We start from the raw sequence: 22419 nt of genomic DNA on the forward strand, positions 1-22419 counted from the left end.
AGATTTAGTCCCCCAAAAAGTAAGATTCAACACCCCAAGCCAGGTGTGAAGTTTTAGTCTATTTCAGGGGTTCCGTTGGAGATCCCTTTATGCCCTTCAAACCACATGTTCCCAAATTTTCCCCTTTAGGATTCCTAGGCTTGGCACATGAATCACGTCTTGAATGTTTTTTAACATTTATAGCATCAATTTGTTGAAGTTTGGTTTTAGCTCCCCTTCCACTAGAGGTGCAGTCTTGAGGAAGATGATAGAGTCCCTTCATCCTTTTGACTTTAGTTGATATAACAGCCCTTGGGGACTGTTCACGTCCGGCAGAGGGTGCAGAAAATTAATGGGACAGCCCTTAATCTATTCTCAAAGGCTTGGTTCCCTTGTATGAGTACCTAGTTGCTCTTTTTGGTTAGGAATGAATAAAGATTGTTTTGCCCACTCTCCTTTGCCTCATGCTGGTGTTTTTTGCTTGTGCTTGCTCACATGGGCTGGGTTGTGAGCACATGTTGCCATGGGCTTTCATTCATTATGGACTTTTATTAGTAAATATTTTTAGGTTTTTCATAAATACTTGCAATGGGTTATTGGGCAATTAGTTGTAATGTTTGAAACAATAGGACAAGTTTCAAAATACTTTTGTAAATAATATTTACTATGATGAATTCCATGTTGCAATAATGTTCATGATTTCTAATAATCGCATCATGTAAGGTTGAATTTATTCAACCATCTAATTGGCTTTATTTCGTGCCAAATTTGCTTGTAATTCAGCATTTAGTAACCCTGTATTTAGGTGGGTTTGATGTAAGGGTAGTGAGTAAGAGAGAGTGAAGATTGCTCAAGAGTGTGCAAGAAAACAGAGACTCGCGGCTGCAAGCCGCCAGATGCAGCACACGTGCCAAGCATGCTGGAAGATGAACAGTCATGCAAGTTGGAACACTACAGGACAAAACAGGACAACTGGCCATACGGTTATCTCGCGACTGGATATCGCGACTTAGTCAAGCCGCGAGGTCAAGCCGCGAGTCATCCCTGTTTTGTAAAACCTGACGTTTCACATTCCTCTCCCACTCTAGTATAAATACCCCTTTTACCCACGATTGAAAAAGAGTTTCCGGAGAGAATTTTGAGAGAGAAACCCTAAAGAAAAACAAGATTGATTCACCCACAATCTATACCTTAGAGTCTCTTCAAATTCCTCAACTCTCTTCTTCTCCATTGTCAAATCCTTGAGAGGCATTATACCAAACCTGGTTCTCACCATCATCATTACTGTGAGACAGCTGTTTAGATTTCTGGGAAGCAGTTAGGAAGGAACCAATCTTCATTGGTTGATGCTGCGGTCTAGTAGCAGAATTCGGGAAGCTAGAAAAGAAAAAGGTTCAGCGCAACCTCGTTGGAGCAAGAAGCTTGGAGGGCTTAGGTGCACTGGGTAGATTAGGCTTGGAGGGTCTATTGCTGTCCATGTATTCCAACTGTATTTTCTAGTGGATTGTTTACCGTTTGGAGGGCGGCGGAGAGGTTTTACGCCGAGGGCTTCGGTTTCCTCTTCGATAACACATCGCGTGTTGTCTTTGTGTTTGCATCTTCCTTCCTCTCTATCTTTGCCTTTTTATTATCTGCTGTGGATTATATTTTGTTTTGGCTTAGATAGTTTTTACCAATTCCATATTATAGCATTTGTTAAGTTTCCGCACACTAGTTGTTTGACATATTGCTTGAATTGGTTTAGTTGTAATTTGGGGGTCTAAACGTTCAAAGGTGTTTATACACATTTTTGAACTTTCACATCATAACTTGTGGGTTTGAATGTTTACCATGAGTGTCGAAGGTGTATATTATGGATGTCGAGATACAAATGATGTCCATGTATTTCATGGGTTTATAACATGAAATAAATAAATGTCATGGGTCTAACAATCATAACTTTCATGGGCTTTTACAAGATGATTGTCATGGGTTTTGAGAATAGATAATTCATAAATTCCACAAGCTTGTAATATTATAATAATATGTTTAAGAATTTAAAGTATTGTTCATTATTAGACTTTTAAGTGAAATAATTATGATATAGTATTTTGCCAAGTATTAATAACTTTGGGCTTTTGATAGAATAGTACCAAGTAGTTAGCTTAGGCTTTTAATAGTGCCAATATAAGTTAGGCTTTTAATATTGCCAATGAGAATTGGGTTTTGATGTTGCCAATGAAAATTGGGCTTTGGATAAATAAATTGCCATGAGTTTAAATCATGGGCTTTGATCATGGATTTGAATTCCATTGATAAAATTGTTTTGTCATGGACTTGAATCATGAGCTTCTCAAATATTGCCAAGTATAAGTATTCTTGGACTTTAAATAGAACATGATAATAAAATTGGATAAAATATGAGTTTTCGGGCTTTTTTGTGATATTTTATATCATAACCCAATTTAGATAATGAGATATGAAACATTTGTAATTAACATAATAATAGAGCAAAAAATATTTGGGAAAACCCAATAACTTATTAGTGGTGTTTGAAAATAAATAGGTGGTACCCAAATAAAATTAGGTGAAAAAAAAGTACCCTAACAACCTTTTACACATAAAAGAAAGAGGTAAGGAGATAAGGGGTCACCTTGACGGATTCCCCTTAATGGAATAATATTCCCCTTAGGAACCCCATTTATCTCTATAGCATAAGTGACAAAGGTCACACACTGCATAATCAAACATATCCACCTCTCTGCAAAACCCAACTTTTCCATGATTTTCTCCAGGCATTCCCATTCCACTCTATCATACGCCTTGCTCATATCAAGTTTAAGAGTCATTTCCCCCACCTTCCCTCCTTTTTTTTAATTAATGTGATGCATAGTCTCAAAAGCAATTAACACATTATCAATGATTGACCTTCCATGCACAAAAGCATTTTGGATTTCACCAATAATGGATGGAAGAACCTTTTTAAGCCTATTTGCTATAGTTTTTTGAGGCAATCTTATAAACCACATTACACAAATTGTTAGGCCTATATTATGTTATTCTTTTAGGTTCTTTTACTTTTGGAATAAGCACAATATGAGTTTCATTAAAATTAGGAGGAGAAATACCATGGTTAAGGAAATCAAGTACCATTTTAGTGACCACCGCTTCGCTAGTGCTCCAAAAATATTGAAAGAATAGAGAAGGCATACCATCCGAACCCAATGCCTTCAAGGGATACATTTGCTTCAAAGCCACTCTGACCTCATTTTCATTGAAGTTTCAAACTAGCTCTTGGTTCATGGAGGTTGAAACCTTCAGTTACTCTGCATTGAGGATCTCATCAAACTCCATCGAATTGCTTGATGTAAATAGGTTGCTATGGTAGTCCACCACAATCTCCTCCATTTTATTTTCATCATCCTGCCAAGCTATTGGTATCTAACAGCCCCTCCATGTAATTCTTTTTATGTCTAGCCAAGGCTTTTGCATGAAAGAAGCTTGAAACTAGTTAAGTCTTTATCGTTGGCACCATATTTCATCTTCTTTCTCCAACCAACAATTCAATTATATTCTTGTATTTTTCAACTCATGAACCATTTATGGTGATGATGGTTGCAATTCTAGCCACTTCAATTTTGTTTGTAGTGCAGCGATTGTCTTACCCACATGGCCAAACTCTAATTTGTTCCAAGCATCTAAAGAGGATCTGCAACGCTCCAAACAAGTGCCAAGCACCTAGTCCAACCTTGAAAGCACTCCCTCCTCCCATGCTATCTTCACAATCTCCTTACACCTACTACCCTTTAGCCACATGGATTTAAATCTTAAAATTTTACGCCTTTTCTTTTTCCTAGGTATCAAATGGAGAGTAGAGAAGAGTGGTCAGCTACTGAAGTGGAAAGGTGAAACAATTTTGCTATAGGGAATTAAGCCAACCAATCCGTTGTTGCGAGGGCACAATCTAGTCTCTCCCAAATCTGCACCCCATCAAACCGTTGGTAGAGCTATGTGTACTTTGGGCCAATAAAACCCATGTCACACAAACCACAGGTATTAATGGTGTTAACAAATAACTCCATCTGCTTCCTTGGTCTCAAGCTCCAGCCTTCCTTCTCTGATAGGCTAGTGATTTCATTGAAATCCCCAATTACAAGCCATGGTAGTAGTGAGGTACCTTTCAAATGCTTTAATTTTTCCTAAGATTCTGGTCTTTTCGCCGTCTCCAAATTTCCATAAAAGCCTATAAGATGCCACCAGCCCACATTTGCTCCCCTATCCACCCATGCATCAATATGGTCCTGTGAGTATGTTTGAATCTCTACTTTAACATTTTCTTTCCACAATAAAGCAATACCTCTACTGTTCCCATTGCTAGGTATAATTAAGCCATGCTTCATGTTACATTTTTCTTTTACCTTTCCATACATTCTCTTTTCGACTTTGTCTCCATCAAAAAGACAATGATGGGCTCTTCTTTATTCACCACATTTTCTAAGGCCTTAATTGTTCAGAGGTTCCTAAGCCCCCAACAGTTCCAGCTTAAGAGACTCATTGGACCCGACGGGGTTGCCCTGCAACCTCCGCTGATCCCAAGCTTTCAGTCAATTGATTGCATAGAGATTCAAAAACATTAAGCCACTTCAGTTTCTTTTCTTTCTTCACACCTTCAACCATCTCCCTATTTGCCACAACTGACTTGCATTTTTATCCCACATCCAGATCTTCTGAAGCTACCGTGGATTAAGTTTAAGTCCTACTAGGTAACCTTTTCCAAGTTCCTTGCGTTGGACTGTTTTCACATGAGCCTCTTTTGAACACACCTTGCTCAAATGAACTGCTTTTTGGCTTCGTGGTGCACTTACCCTTACTAGAATTCTTCTTGGGCCGAGCCTTACTACCACTCACATCCAACCGAGAGTCAGCCTAGCCCACCTTAAACCCTACTGCTGTGTTTACGACACTTGGATTGAGAATATCCTTATCCGTATTTATATTCGAACTCCTAGTATATTGCATGGGATTATCCTCCATAATTACAATGTTTATCAGATCACATCTGTTATCATCTTGAACCAGCGAGATTACAGTTGAATCAAATTTTGACCACATAATAACAAATATTTGGTAAACGCTCATACTGAAATGCTACCCATCCCTCGTTGTTTTGGTCCCATGAAATTTTCCTTCCGCAACATAGTGGTTTAGAAATATCCACTTCGACATGAACCCTCATAAAACTACCCCTTTTCATCTCTCCAACATCCTTCGGTTTTGTGACAGTGCCTATTGTTTCACCAATACTTATTGCCGCCTTTATCGTCAACAAAGAGAAGGGGAGGTTGTGAATCTGAATGTCAAAGCGAAGGTCTTGAACCAGAACAGAGCCTTCGTACCTCTAAAAAACAACTATGTGCCTATCAAAAGCCCATGGTACTCCTTGAATGATCTTCTCCGCGTCAACATCCAATTTAAAAGCTACCAATAAAATATTATTACCTCCATCAGTCACCTCGAAACTACCCTGAGTTCGCCATAGGGGTTGAAAAGTTTTAGCCACTGCCTTAATATTTAAGGATCTATAGGTGAAAAACTTCACAGTGAAAACAAAATCCAGCCTTTTCTAATCCCTTGATAAGTCCACCCTTGTATCTTCAATCTTTGTCAGGGATAGAGTTTTCCATTTTTGCGCTAGGTCCTCCATATTATGGTGTTGTGGGAAACCACAGCCACAACCAAAGAATAGAAAGACTGAAGAAAAACTAACGAAAAAATGAAAGCCCTACTAGTCCCATAGAAACTAGAGGGCATGCAACGTCCTTCACGAAGAGAAGGGGAACACTATGCTACAGTGGAAAGAGCAAAGAACTATCTCCTACTGAGAACCATCACTATTTAGCACTAAATTTGATAAAATGTTTAAATTATAAAATAAAATAAAATAAAAATTACAAACCAACCTCAAGAAAAGCTCTTTGGGAGCTAATCGTTGTAGAGCACATTTAGATGAAATGCATTTTATGAAGAATGCATTTTGGGCATATATCGCACTATCCTTCCTAGTGTCATACCCAACATTTTAAAGGTGTTAATTTTAGTTTTCAACACCTCAAAAAACTATTTTATCTATTTTAATGCATCACTTTACAATACACCTACATCAAATCTTCTATTTTTACATACAACTGTTGACACCTCATTTTGCAACCTGCATTTAACCTCATTTTGCAACCTGCATTTAACCTCACATGGAGGGTAGAAAGGTAATTTCGCCTTTAAAATATGCATTTTGATTCTGGTCACCAGTCCTTAATCCCATTTCACCAAAATGATCTTGATGTTGTAACGATTAAATCGACTGGTCATAAGCCCTAATCGGACCATCAGATTGAAAGTTATCATCTAATCAAGTTTTAATGGCCGAGATGCACTATCGCAAATTGAGTCCGACTATATGTGATTATAAACAATTGATTCCAATTGGTTATAATTATAATCGATTTGAGATTAATGATGTGTCATAATTTGATTGGTTAGGACTACATTTTATAGTGAGGTTGCATACACCTAATTAATTAGATAGATAAGTATTAATTATTCAATGAATAATTTGTATAATTATCTTTTAATTAGGGTAAATTTGGAACCAATTAAGTCTAAAATGGGAGTAATTTGAGCCATTTAATGTTAATTGAGAGCTAATTTGGGACCTATTAATGTTAATTGTGCTAAAATAATTTTCTAACAAATGACCTCTACTCACCATTTCATTGATATCTCACAGAATATTTTGAATCTGTGAATGAGGTTAATTTTTCCAAAAATTAGACATCCGGAGCTTCAATTAAAGCACAAGAATGAAACCATACTAATTAGAATTGAGTCAGATATGATTTTTTAAAGTTGACTTTACAGGCTGTTACAACAATTACGGGAAAACCGAATTTTGGCTTGCTCCTCACTCTCACCAATCTTCGCATTTAATGCACCAAATTTCTTCAAAGGTTAAAATAAAGTCTAGGTTTATGATTTTTTGTCAACCTTCATTAAATGGTTTTCTATTCATATTTTCTCTACCACTACTATATAAATCTCTTATTTCCTTCATTCCAAAGGACACAAAAACCTCATCTCTTCCCCTCTCTTGAGTTCTAGTGAAGTTGAGCAGTCTTTTCATATCTTGGTCTTCTTGAGACTCAAGGTATTGAGTGAGACTCACTCCTCCTCTCCTAACTCTTCTTTTCTTTCACTCTTAGGACCTCTACCAAGAGTCTCCTTCTCCACCATATGGATCTTGCATGAAAGTATAATCCATTTTCCTAACTTGTTTTTTGTGTTGCCATGATGAGAATTTAGGATTAAAACATGATAGTAACTATTTAAATTCTCTTGAATATGTTTGAATGTTTTTAAATGTTCTTATGTGTTCTTTATATGTTCTTGGTTGTTCATCATATGTTCATGCATAACACTAGCTTCGATCTTAAATCCACATAAAAATATGAAAAAGATGTTTGTTTAATAATTCTTTTAAATTCTTGAATCTAGGATATCACCATCTACACACATTCACTAGAATTTATTTGTCAATCCAAATTAAATGCTTAATAAATTGAATTAAGGTTTATCACATGCACACACTTTAAATTCAACATGCAAATTGATTGATAACATATTGGATGATGTGATATGAATGTTGGCCACCATAGTCTAGAAGACCAATTTCACCGGGTAAGGTGGGTGCCTAACACCTTCTCATCTTGTAACATAACCTCCGAACCTAGATCAAGGGTTGATAGATCAATGTTTATCCTTGTAATTTTCATTTTTTAGATTGTAACTAGGAAATAAAGTTATGTACTTATATCTTAGATTATATCTAGGACCAAATCCATGTAATTTTCCTATGTTCAAAGTAAATTCAATTGAAAATTAATAAAATGAGGAATTTGTCAATTTTGGTTTTCTTATTTATCCCAATAATTAAATAAGTGGCGACTCCATTGTAAAACCCTTAATCTAAAGGGGGAAAGATAACTAATCGAACCTCCATTTTGAGAGGTAATAACACAACTCCACCCATTCACGTGGGTTTGGCCCAACATCCTATAAAACGGGCTGGAGGCGCGATCTCTCACAGTGGCAATTCCATTGGGGATATTGAGAGTTAAGCTTCAAGTAGGTTATGGTGGCCAACCATGTCATTGTTTGTTTATTACTTTTTTGTATATAATATGTCTAATATGTCATTATTTTGCATGTCATGCATCATTTGCTTGAATGAAATTTATTTTATTTGTGTGTTAGCCCGGAAGCCTGGTAGTATTAGCTGTAGATTGTGGTCTTCCTGAGACTCACATACCTAGCGGCAAACCTACCACCCACCGCGACAAGGATCATCATGGTTATGCCATGATGGTTCGTAAGGACAAACTGTATCATTCGGACCAACGCATCGCTCCTGGCATCACAAGTTGGGAGGTACGATGTCCTAGCTTGTGAAGACCTTTAACCTACCTTCTACCCATGTTTTAATGACCAATAGAACCTACCTTTAGGTCGGTCCATGTAAATTGCATTGTATTACACATGTGTATGGACGCTATTTGAACCATGATGACTTAAGTCCAATGCTTGAACCCATCATTATTGTTTGAACCTTGTATGCTATGAATGAACTCAAGTCCAAAAGCCTATGATTAAACTCTACTTGGTATGGAAGCCCAAAATTGTTTCTTGAATCATTCTAAGCCCAACACTTGAGCCCATCAATAGTGTATACGAATGATTAACATCAAAAGCCAAAAGTTCACAAGATGCATGCCTTCCAAGTGTAAGCCCAAGTTCAAGCAAATACCAAATGATCATATGGTTCAAGCCTTCCAAGTGCAAGCCCAAGCCATTTCATCATAATTAAGGTTCAAGCGCACCAAGCCTCAAGCATCCTAAATGGACCAAGAAGAAGCAAGTGGCCCAACTTTGCCTCACTCCAAATTTGGTTTGCAACATCATAATTATTAAGTTTAAAGTTTGTTTGTTTGTTTATTCTATGTTTCTATGTTTCTTTGAATTCTAAAAATCCATGTAGCATTTGATGTACTTTGTTCATGTATATATTAAAAAAAAAAAAAAATCAAATGAGAAAGTGTTTGGACTAGGGGCATTGGGCCTTTGAGTCATTTAAAAAAAAATCTTTGAACTAGAACCATTGAACTTCCTAGTGACTTTTTCAAAAAGACCCAATTTTTTTCTTTCAAGATTTAAAAAAGAAGAAGAAGAAGAAGAAGAAGTCTCCTTTTCAAAATGGTACATGAGGATCACTTGGACAAAACATTTTCTAAATCTTGATGTTTAAAGGCTTGAGCAATCAAAAGTCCATGCACTTGATCCAATTTTCAAAAGTCTTTTGTTTCACATCATTAGAGCATTCATATTTTTTCTTTTAAGATGAATTTATTAAAAGAGCTTGAATCACTATGCCTATAAGCAAGCATTACTAGGGATAGGAGGCCATCTTTGGTTAAACCAAATTATTTCCTATTACCTAGAATGTTCATCATCCATTGCTAGCCCATTTGAGCCTTCAAACATTTAGCCTTTTTTTTGCACGAACCCACTAAAATCTAAACTTGGGGTGGGAAAAATTCAAAGTATGCATGCTTAAATCTCATGTTGAGGAGGAGTTGACCTTATAGCTTTGAAGCTAATTAATAAAGCTCTCCTAGAAGACATGAAAGACAAGTAGAGAATTCATTAAGCTAAAGATAAGAGATCATCAAAGAAAAATGAGCTTTCACTCAATCAAGGAAAGAGGAATGAAATTCCATCAATGTGAGAAAAAAAAATGTGCATTAAGTTTGAAGAACCCAAAATTCATCATGTCAAGAAGATTAGAAGGTTCATCCAAAAGAAAGTTCATCAAAAAAAAAAAAAAAAAAAGGAAAAGATTCATCAAGCACAAAAAGGTGCAAGTGCATTGAGGCAAGAAAGAACTCTAGAGAGTGCATCAAAATGACTGAAAATCTTTAAGCTGAGAAATACAAGGAGGGCAAAAGATCCCTAAAAGTTCATACAAGGAGGGCAAAAGGTCCCCTTAAATTCAAATCCTGGTTCCGTCCCTATTTGTAAGTTTAGAATACATCAACAAAATATTTTTGTTATTTTGGTTATGATTTGGACAACTAAGTTATGCCCTCTGACAATAGATTATATTTTGTAAAGTTTGTAATGTGACAATTTTATTTTGTAATATTAGATCGACTTATACCAGCCTTGAGAATACTTGGATTGACAAGCTACATTCGGGGTTGATATGTTTTGTTCTTTTGGTTTTTATTTTTATTTTTTATTTGTTAAAAAAGGATAATACAGAAAACTTATTTTCAATTTTTCCATGTAGAAAAAAAGGGCAATAATAATGGAAAAATGTTGTGCTATTTATTTATTTATTTATTTTGTTTTTAGTTTTTGGCATACTATATTTGTGGCCAAATGTACAACAACAACAACAACAACATTTATCAGAAGAAATGAAACAAAATATTATAGAGGGATGAGGGTATGAAGGTTGATTTAGTTTGGGTTCAAATATAAGATTTAAAAATATTGAATTTTATGTTAAACTGATGAAAAATAAGAACGAGTGCAAAATGCTAATTATGAAAAGCTAAGGGAGAAATAGAGTTTTTGAGATTGTGCAGCATTTCAAAGGGTTGATCCTTCTCTTTGAATTTTGGTTCCAAAAAGGCTTTAGAAAAATTTAATGAAAAAGTGAAAAAAGATAAAAATAAATTTTTAAAACAATGTTATGGAAGAACGATACAAGTGCGTTCACCTTAATCTCCCCAAATTGGGGGAAAGAAAAAGAGGAAAGTTGTGTTTTGGACAAAATTGTCCTTCCTCACCAACCAACAATTATTATTTTTTTTTTTTTGTCTTGGGTAAAATATCATTTTTGTCCCTAAACTATTACAAAAGTTCTCTTTTTGTCCCTAAACTTTCAGAAGTTTGTTTTTTGTCCTTAAACTTTGCAAAACGTTATGATTTCGTCATTCCATCCATGGCTATTAGTTTATGTCTTATGTGGCCTGATGAAGTGTTGACGTGTTATTTGACTTGGATTAAATTATTTTATTTAAAAAAATGTGGACACATGACAAATAATTGTTGGCACACATGGAAACCATTTTTAAAAGGCCAAAATACCCATCTCTCCATTAGTTGACACATCCAAATAGAAATCCATTACTCGTGTGTTAATCTCAAAATTCCCAAACTTGAAACCCCAACCCAATCGTGAAATACTCACGGCAACCGAATTGTTTAATAGCAACTTCCTTCCACCTACGTCAAGGAGAAAAAAAATAGGGCTTAGAACCCTAACGGCTTGGTTAGTGCGAAAGACCCAAAACTAAAATTGCTTTTGAGATTATTTTGTTTCAGTGGATCTTTACCGAGGTGTATAGATAATGGGGGGTTTTTTTTTCATTGGTTTTTTGCTTAATCATACCAAAAGAAGTATGATATTTTTTGTTGTTGGTATTTTTATGCTAGTTTTGTTGCTGACCGTTTTATTATAGATAATGGTAATTATTTTCATGAATTTCCAAGTTATACTACGTGATGTTTGTGTTGGAAAAAATATGTTTATATCGCATACAAAACATACGCAGTGGAAAATTAATTGATTTACTTTATTTGCAGTTGATAGCATATACTATGTAAATTTCAGAATATAAGAACAAGAAAATGTACCTTGGTGCAGTGAAATTCAAAAACAAAGATTAGAAGTATTTGGGAACACTTTTAATTTTCACTTCAATTCCACTTGTGCCTAAGAAATGTGGTCTCTCAATCAGTTTATATGTATATGTTTAAGGGAGAATTAGAGAGTGACTTACACTCACATACATACTATTTCATTCGCTTATAAAATTCTGTATGTTTCTCTCCTTATAACTGATTATCTAATTGGGTTAACCTTTTGAACCATTCCAATTTGGTTTTAGTATGTGGCTTGGAGTGGGACCAAAAGGGAACAAATAAGACACTAACTCCAATGAGTTTTGGGTTTTTTTGTCAACTCTTGACAAGCCCAAAATTGTTATTAATTATATTTAATATCACTATATAAATATAATTGCACTTTAGGCCTTATTAATAAATTATATCCCAAGACTTTATTATACATTCAACCCCTTCATTAAAATATTCGTAATAATACAAAGTCATGAATGATGACTGCCACTTTGAAGATTACTACATTTTAATCCTTGAGTACCCGGTTTGATCATTTAAGTTTACTAAAATGGTTAGGCCTAACACTCAGAATAACTAAACTCATTAAACTTATCTCAAGAGAATATTTTATATGTTCCTTCAACACTAAATGTGGCTGCCCAACATACTAAGATTTTGATTGTGGCTTTAGATTTCACTTCTGATATTTCAAAACAATCTACTCCTCATGATCAGGTTCATTATTCTTTTAGAATTAAGAGTTTATGTAAATAAAAGTCGTAAGATTTATTATTCATTTGACAGTCGTTAATAGAATAATAAATCTCATAGCAGTCCAGTTCAACATGTCTTAACACTTAAAACATATCAACTAGAAGTCTCTACTTCCATGATCAAGACAAATCATCTTAGTTGAAATGTTATAATTTTCGTAGATGAAATGCCCAATTTCATCACCGACTGCGAACTAAAATTCTGAATTTACAGAGAACTTATGACTTATATCTTCTGTGACTAAATCACACAAATTACATACTATGTATCTTATGGACTATATGATAATGTTCAAATATTCATGTTACCATTATTTTAAATAATAATAAAACAACTTTATTAATCACAACATAATGTCATACATAGTATCATACAATAGGATTTAAAGGGCACATATCCTAACAGTTAGATTTAGGGTCTCAAAGATATTTCTTTGTGTCAATCTATTAAGTCCTTGCTAGTCATTGCCTTTTTGAGTTCTTTTAATCTGGTGGCCAACTTCACAAAGGTTGGTAACTTATGAGATGTGAGTGGGCTGTTGCTAATTCTGTATAACCCAGCCGATAGGGGATTTTGGGGTTCTAAGCCATATTTTATCTCATCAACGCAGGCGGAGGGAGGCTATTGTTAAATAGTTGGGGCAGTTGGACTTTGGGGTTTTAGATTTGGGGATTGGCGTTCTATCGAGTTGTCAAATGAGGGCATAAGGGGTATTTTTGGTCTTTTAAAAAAGAGATTAAATTCTATAAGGACGTGGTGTAAAACTCATGTTTTACCCCTTCAATCCCAACATGCCACATCATCCTATCATATATTTAAGAATAAACACAATCACACTCAATTAATTCTAATACCCATATATAAATCCAATTAAATTGAGAATTTATTAAGATGTTATTAGGTGTGGTAAGATGTATTGAATTTTAAGTACAATGCTGATGTGACAATCACTTATTGGATGGTGTAAAACATAGGTTTTACACCCCATCCTTATAGAATTTATGGTGTGTTTGTTTCTATGTAAAATGGTTTCCAAGTGTAAAATATTTTTAGGTGAAAATATTTTCAGGTATTTGGTGGCATTTTAAAAAATATTTTGAAAAATATTTTTTAGTGTTTGGTTGTGTTCTTGAAAATACCATAGAAAACACATTTTCTACTTGTTACTCACATTTTCTCAGCTTCCAAACAAATATATAATATCATTTGTCAACAGAGAAATACAAAAGAAACAAAACCCAAAAAAAAAAAAATCATCAAATCCGATCAATTTGAGAGAAGAAGGAAGAGAGAGAGGCGATTGGGTTCGATCTAGAGGCGAGATCGTGCGGCAGAGGCGAAGGTGAGATCGCGCTGTGGAGGCGACTGGGTTCGATCTAGAGGCGAGATCGCGAGGCAGAGGCGAATGCGAGCACGATCAGATTGGGTTCATCGGAGATGGGTTTAAGGCGGCGCGATCAGATCGGCGATGGGTTTAAGCGGCGTGATCAGATCGGCAGGGTCGTGGGTCGGGGACTGGATTTGGGCTTCACTGGCGATAGCTCTCTCCGTCCTTCAGCTTAGGCTTGGCGTGAGTGATGAGAGTGAGTGAGGAGAGAAATTTTTTGAGGAGAGTAGAAATGGTTTGAAGGTAAAATGAAAGTGTAAAATGATTTATGGGTGTGGGGTGGGTATTTTACGGTCAACGGAAATGATTTTCCATTTGACCATATTTTCTATGCGCAACTAAACATACGGTAGGGTGTAAATTGTTTTCCCGAATCCATTTTCAGCTGAAACAAATGCAACCTTAATCTCTTTAAGAAATGGTTTCCATGTGTGCCAACAATTTTTTGCCACATGTTTATATATCTTTAAATAAAATAGCTTAGTCTTAGTCGGATACTGTGTTAGCATCCCATCAGGTCATATAGGACATAAACTAACATACATAAACGGAAGAACAAAAAATAAATTTTTGTAATAGTTTAGATACGAAAATGATATTTTACCCTTTTGTCTTTTTTTTCTTTTGTTTTCCGTTTCTTCTACTCCACTATTAGGTTTTGGGTTTCTTTTTATTTTTCCTTTGATTTTTGTCTTTTTCTATTATACCATTTGTTTATTTTTCTTTGGTTTTCTTCTTTAGATTTTTTTTTCTTTTACTGTACTTCTCATTAGTTTATTTTTTTAATTTTTTATCTTTTGTCTTTTTCTTCTTTTGTTTTTCCGTTTCTTCTACTCCACTATGAGGTTTTGGGTTTCTTTTTATTTTTCCTTTGATTTTTGTCTTTTTCTATTATACCATTTGTTTATTTTTCTTTGGTTTTCTTCTTTAGATTTTTTTTTCTTTTACTGTACTTCTCATTATATTTATTATTATTTATTTTTATATATTTTTTATCCTTTGGCTTATGCCACATTTCAAAAAAATTAAAAAAAATTGCAAGTGTCCATACACAATTTTTTTAATAAGAAAAGTGTTACTTTTTATTTTATTTAATAGGGACATAGTTGTAAATTTATACAAACTTTATTTTCTATCTCTCCACTCTTTTATTCTTCCATTTTTCCATCCCTTCTTTATTTTCTATCCTTTCACGTTTCCATATGGTCCGTTTGGTTCGGAAGATAGAAAAGTGGGAGGATAAAAAAGTGGAAGGACGGAAAAAATTTAGTTTTTTGTCATTTATGTTTCGTTTGAAGGGTGGAAAAGTGAAGTAATGTTTTTTTTTTTTTTTTGTTTGGTTGAAAAGAAAAATGGGAAGATAGAAAGTGGAGTTTGTATAAATTTACTCAAACACCTCTATTAGATAAAAATATATATATATATATATATTATTAGTTAAAAGCTTGTGCCTTGCATGGTTTTATAATAATCTTATAATATATATTTTATTTGAAAAATAATAACAAAATAAATAATTATTATAAAGAAATGAATAATGAGTTTTTAATTGCTACGCCACATGGTCCATGCATGCATCATGAATTGACGCAACCACGGCTTCTAAACCCAGCTTTTATTATATAATAATATATAATTTTTTATTAAAAAATTTTGTATGGATGGCTCTTCATTTGGTTTTTTAATAAATCATTTGGTTTTTTTAATTATTTGAAAATAGTGTGCTGAATCACGCTAGAAAAACTTTGTCCAATAAAAAGCAGCAAGATTGGAGTCATTTTGGCGGAATTGAGGGGGGTTGGACACTATCGACAAGGTCAAACGTCTCAAACCAAGGTCAAACATCTTAGGAGTTACTCCCACTCTCTCTCTCGATTGGGAGTACAGTTACTTATTCCCAGTCTTATTAGTCTCCCACAAGGGACCATCAAAAAAAGAGTTAGGTCAAGTTCCTATATATATTTTTTAATCATTAATAAATCAAATACAATTTGCTTTATTTATCACTTCACACACTCTCTCTCTCTCTCTCTCTTCACAACAAAATTACAAATTGTTATTATTGGACTAATCGTCCCAATTAAAAAGTCACGGTCCTCTTTTAAAAGTTTTAAGCAAACTTTCATCGCAAAAGTCTCAGAATTCATTCATACTAAACTGTGTAGCGGAACTGATCGGGTTTTCTAAGACAACGAAGGCGACACGACGGACGTCATCAGGTACGACATCACCACGATCGAATTCCTCAAATACTTCGGATTTTCGATTTTTACTTTTTTTTTTTTTTAATCGCTTTGAACAAAAGTAGATTTCATCGTCCAAATAGATAGATTTGTGTAATAAACATGTTATTTGTTGTATAATGAAATTTCAGCTCTCAGTCAATTTAGTGCTTACTTAGTTCTGTCTTTGAGTTTGCTTTGACACCAAATTTGATGCTGTTTGTGTAAGGATTTAGAAAGAAAAGCTGAACAAACCCTAAGCCATATATATATATATATATCAATTTTTGTAAGGATTTAGTGAACTCATATCTTGAAAATCTCACCTTGGATTAAATATTCTATTTGTTATTAATAATATGTTATTAATATGCGTTTCAAATTTTGTGTATGTTATTTAGAGTTTGATCTATAAAATTATTTTTTATGCATAATTTTAAACTATAAAAACATAAAATTTAAACTCGATTTTTGATCACCTTGAAATTTTACAAGCATAGAGGATACTAGAAGAACATGTAATCCATGGATTTATCAATATTTGTAGAGTATAGTGACGTGGTAACCTTGTACTCGCATGAATTGTGGGGTAGGATTTTTATTTTATGGGATACCACCATGAATTTAATTTGTGTGATCACAATAGTACATAATAAAGAGAGAACTATCACATCACTATACTCTTGGAGTAAATAAGGAAAGAAACAATGTAATTAATAACATTAAATTCAGAAATAAAATTCAAATCAAATGAAATCAATCAGTAATAATTCTGGCTTAATACATGTGGCCGATCTTGATTAATTTGTTGAGGATCCATAGGTGATCCCAAAATTTTGTAACTAAGGCTTGGTTAAAGCAGGCTAAATTGGTGTCATTTTAGGTTTATTTATCCTAAATGAATATTGAGAGTTCCTCAATGAGTATCTTCCACAAAGAAGCTAAAAGGGTCATGCATCCTTGTCAGCTCAAGCACGCTAAAAGTCATGTAATGATGTACAACAGTCTGACCTGGTTTATGCTACCTGAATTTTGTTTATCAGGAAACTGTTCCCATTGTCCTGGGAGTTCAAAAAAGAAAAACTCTGAATTGTTAAAATACATATCTTTGATTTCCTTCTTTTGATTTCTATCATTCACTAAAAATGTATCTTTGCGTTCAGTTTATTGAATTTTTGCTAGAATTGCAATTGGACCATCCGTTATTATTCTCCAGAATATAATAGAATGGTGGAAAAGAATACACATGGCTGACCCCGATTAGTTTGTTGAGAATCCATAGGTGACCCCAAAATTTTGTAACTAAGGCTTGGTTAAAGCAGGCTAAATTGGTGTCATTTAAGGTTTATTTATCCTAAATGACTATTGAGAGTTCCTCAATGAGTATCTTCCACTAAGAAGCAAAAAGGGTCAGAACAGAATTGAAAATCCGAATCATAGTTTTCGATCATTCTAACTTCTGTTGATTATATAGGCCTGTAGCAGCACACCACCTTTGTACTTGGAGGCCAGCTTGTTATCCTTCTCTCTCAATAAAATTCATCTTTGATCAAAAACAAAAAAATTGTGATCATTCTATCAATTATTTTTTGATATTGTAGTTCATTTGGTTCATAATTTTGGATTCACCTACCATTAAGATAAACTTCTGTCAATTTGGTTGCTGCAGATCCAAAACTGTGACAAGGACCACTTAAATGAAGTAGGTTAGATTCGCTGCAATTTTTTTTTTTTTACTTTTCTTTTCCTATGGATGAAGTATTTGACCAAATTCTACGAAGAGCATCATAAGTGAGTAAACCTTTCCGAATGGTTGGTAGAGTAAGAATATTAGTCTCCAATTCTGATAGTTTTTGCCTAACTGACAAGTCAGAAACTTATGTATTATAACTGCCAAAATTAATCCTTTAGTATCTCATTCCATGTTATGGTTCTACATAAATTATATATGATTACCAAATAATGATTTATTGAAAATTAATTCAATCACGCCTTATGTGATGTATTTGGCAAGACCATAAGGACATTTAAAGGGATCAAATTCACAGTGATAAAACTGAAAAATGATATTTTTGGAGTTGTGTAACTCTTTAGATTTTAATTTTAATTTTTTCCCACATTTCTCTTGTATAGTCTCATTTGCATACCCTTTCATTTAATAAAATTTAATGTGTAATAGGAGATTACTTCTGTTTTTTCCAACATATTTTGATTTTTCAATATCGTAGTTAAGATTACAAAATAAAGATACCTTGCTTTTGACATTCTTCCGCATATCTTTTACACCTTTGACTCAATCAGAACTACTGTATATTCTTGCATTGGTTCTTTTATCATGGGATTCCTTAGTTATTGCTATTTATGACCACCACTTCCACTTTGCTGATTTTTTTTTTTCTTCTTAAAATTATTTTATATTTAATATCTCTATTCTTGATGCTTTTCTTTATTATGACTATAATTGTCTTGTTTTAAGTTTTGATTTCAAGTACCTTTGAAGGGATTGAAAGATCGATTCATGAGTTGAAGCTTCTATTACTTCAGACTTTGCATGATTGGGCAAATGCTTCTAATGTTTTTCTTTCATTTCTTTACCTGATATGCTTGATTTTTGCATTTTCATTTTTACTTAATTTTTTCTTTGTTGCTTCTAGCACACTGCCTGTGTGCTTTTTTCCTCTGTATTTTCTTACATCTTTTTTCAATAAAGTTTATTACTAAGTATGTATAGGCTTTGGCCTTGTATGTTTGTGTACATATTTTAATGGTGACAGGGTTTATACCACACACAGGAAAGGAAATAGAATGGTACTGCTCCAAAAACAAGATAGTAGTTACCACACAAAATATCTTTCACTACATATATTTCTTCCATGATTTATTTATTCTTAGATGTATCATGTATGTGAATTCATCAAAATAAGGGCATATGGAAATGAATACATCATAAAAATATATTCAATTCATATTTTACTTAATAGGGGAGAAGAAAAGGCACAAGATATGGTGTTGGTACATTTTCATTGTCATATGGATTCTACAATATGAACTGATTAACTACCATTGATCCCTAAAAACTTAAGTTGACAGGAAAGAATGAATTTAATCATTATTTTAACGCTTCCCCTCATGTGTGGGTCCAGACCTCCCTTCAATAAGTGGGGTCCAGTACTTGGAATTTTAATTTTCTTAAATGGGAGTTAAGTGGACACATGATTCGGATTTGGGGCCACCTACTCTGATAACAATATGGTTTTCTTTTCCTTTCAGTACAAATTGGTTAATACTATCCTTTTGCGTGATAACATTGTTTTTTACATCCATTGCTTTCTTCTTAATACAGTCTTCACTTTGTAAATATTTTAATTTCCCCCCTTTATTTAATATAATTTCCTGAAATGTTAAGAAACTGGTTGTGTATGTTCCCCCTAATCCCTCAGTCTCACCCTCCATCTTTCTCTTTATATGTTTCTTATCTGCTAACAATTACAATCATTAACAAAATTTTTCTAAATGATCATTTTATCTATAGGTATTCCAACCATAATTAAAAAGGTGCAATGGCCAATCTAATGGGTGACAAGAAGGCAAGCTTTTTAAGATTAGTGGAGGAGAGAGCATTGTCAAAGGAAGAGAAAAAGAAGCTGCAAGATGCTCTTGTACCCTATATTCCTAAAGATTGCATCTCAAACGTTCTTCTTCGACTTCCTCTTGAGTCTCTTCAAAGGTCAAGGTTTGTTTGTAAGCCATGGTATACTATAATTAATAGCCTCAAATTCATTGATGATCATCTCGAAAGATCAGAATCTGTTTTGATCTTTATATCATCAATTAAAGAAGAAAATCTGTACCCTTTTTCTACGCGACCAATTGCAGTTGAGAAACCAAATACCTTTTCAGTTGAGGCAAAACTCCTTCAGTCAGAATCGGTCCCTGTTTTAGTGCAGCCAAACATAAACCCCACTTTGAAATATTATATCAAGTTCTTGGAAATTAACAATGGAAGGAGCAAAATAGGAGAATATAGTGTAAGTTGCACAGGCCATATTAGGGCTGCTTGCAATGGTCTAATTTTGCTTGAAAACAAACTGAAGAAAGGAGGACTTATAGTCATAAATCCTGTGACTAGGAAGTTGATTTCTCTTCCTCTGGGTACTTTATGTCCTGCTGATAAAGAATCGTATGGCTTTGCATTTTGCACTGTTATTGGTGAATATAAAGTGGTGCACTTGTTTCAGGATGAGTTGAGGTATTTCGGTTGTGAGATATTAAATCTTGGTACTAGAGTTTGGAGAGCAGTGAATGGACCTTCTTTTGGACTCTTGCGCTGGCTTGGATGCTTGCCTGTTTTGGCAATTGGAGCTTTGCACTGGGTACCTAATATTGATAGTAGTGATTACTTAGTGTCTATTGAAGTGGACAAGGAGAGGTTTCATACAATACCTCTCCCAAAAAGTAGTCGGTATCATGATAGGATTGTTGAGATGCGTGGTTTCTTGAGTTTTGTCACTCATGAAGAAGAGAACCAGATAAGCGTTTGGATCTTGAAGGGTTTAGGGGAACTTTGGACAAGGCAACTTAGTATCAAAATGGGCTGTATTTTGGATATGGTCCCCCTTTACAGTTTAAGAATCAAAGGAGATATGATTTTCAAGAGGGACGAAGACGGATCATTTTATGCTTATGATTTCCAACTCCAGGTGATGAGAAAAATTGAAATGGAACAGGAAAGATTTAAAATGTCAGGTATGTATCATCCTCATGTCAACAGCCTTATCTCATGGTCTAGCAGGGAAAGAAGCCAGGATGTGTTTTATTGATATGTTCCTTCATGTACAAATTTGCCAAGTATTAGCATAAAAGATTTTCCCCTTTTGTCAAACTTTTTCCCTATGACCTTGGGATTGCTATTATTTATGTATGTATGCACAGTTGGGGAGTAGTCTACCAATATATTATAGTTGACCTGACTATTTAGTATCCATCCTGTAAGTAAATGTTCTTATTCCACTTGATTCTGGCCTCTCCTCTGTTTTCTCTCTACTTCATCTCCACGATTGACAGGTGGAATAGCAGAATCTAGGATTAATTGTGTTAATACAAGAATTTTTGTTTTATGTATTTACTGTTTCATTCCGCTTGCTAGTTGCTAGCATAATAGCATTGTTTCATTTGGATTGATAGTAATTTAAGAATAAACAGAACTACTATGAAAGAAAAACATCATCTCTCTCCTTCTCTCTCTCCTCATTTGCGGCTTGCACTCTTGCAATTTCCCATATGCACAAGTTGTATATATACTAAAAAAGCCGCCTCTTTCTTTTCTATAGGCATACAGTCTCCTATTTCTATTAGAATAGGTTTCTTTATGTAATAGCAGGCTCATTATAAGAGCTTTAGTTTGGTGTGGGCTAGACTATTAAGGTGGTGTGCATCGCAATAGAAAAAGGGGGAAAAAAGAACGTTTCTGACAGGGATGGTGTATATTGAAGTTTGCTAATTGGAGGTCAAGAGGAGTTATATAACTTATATGCACAGGTAATTAAAAAAAAAAAAAAAAAAAACCCTTATAATGATAACTTGTGAGTGGCTACTACACAGCTTTTATGTTTAACAGTGGACTTGCATGGCTGTAAAGGTGGTTCTAGTTTTTGCTCACTTTGGGGTGTTTGGTTATGTTGGTTTAATTTGGGTCTAACCACAAGGGGAAAGGTTTTTGCTTGCTAGTAAGGTTGCTAAAAGTATTCCTAGCGTTAATGACTGACGCTTTTATGATATATTTAGAGTTTCTGCACAAAAATCAGGTTAAGTTTAGTTCTTAATCAATGAGAACATGCATCAATGGTAGGAATGACAAAAACTCCTAGTCCCACCTATAAATCGTATTTAGGGATGGAAAGCTCACCCCGTCCAGCTCTAAATGTGTCTATGTATGATGCATCTTACCATCGATGCAATCAAGAATAATGCATTCCATCAACCAAAGTGACAAAAGCCAAGACATCACACCATGCATCCTATCAATCAGAAAGCAAAGCACATCCCATAACATTCTATTATCTAGGACACTCCACTATCAGACAAAGGATATTCATTATTCAAAAAAAGAAGTCTCTACTCTCATTGTATCCGAAAACATCTCCAGTATTATAAATAGAAGATAAAGCCTTGAAGATAGAGCAAATTTTAGACAAGAAAAGACTAGAGCTTTCTTCCATCAACTTGTCTAATTTCCAACTTACATTTTTGAAACTCATCTATACATGTATTTTAGTTATAAGCTTTCATTTCAAGTGATTTCATTACAAGTATTTCTTATATCCTATTTATAATTTATTT

General features: G+C 34.2%; 1 protein-coding gene across 2 annotated transcripts; it reads left to right on the forward strand.

The window, feature by feature from the left end:
• The first annotated feature begins 15729 nt into the window (after positions 1 to 15729).
• On the forward strand, positions 15730 to 21095 carry LOC115975025 (putative F-box/LRR-repeat/kelch-repeat protein At1g11620). 2 transcript variants are annotated; one of them, XM_031095654.1, is made up of 3 exons: positions 15730 to 16077; positions 17750 to 17786; positions 19613 to 21095. In XM_031095654.1, exon 3 carries the CDS (start codon positions 19641 to 19643, stop codon positions 20898 to 20900), a length of 1260 nt encoding a protein of 419 aa, XP_030951514.1. In that variant the 5' UTR covers positions 15730 to 16077; positions 17750 to 17786; positions 19613 to 19640; the 3' UTR covers positions 20901 to 21095. The 2 variants fall into 2 exon arrangements, with proteins under 2 accessions (XP_030951514.1, XP_030951512.1); XM_031095652.1 differs by lacking the exon at positions 17750 to 17786 and having other exon boundaries at positions 15733 to 16077.
• Positions 21096 to 22419: the final 1324 nt, after the last annotated feature.

Source organism: Quercus lobata, chromosome 2 (assembly GCF_001633185.2).
Source record: "Quercus lobata isolate SW786 chromosome 2, ValleyOak3.0 Primary Assembly, whole genome shotgun sequence".
NCBI lineage: Eukaryota > Viridiplantae > Streptophyta > Magnoliopsida > Fagales > Fagaceae > Quercus > Quercus lobata.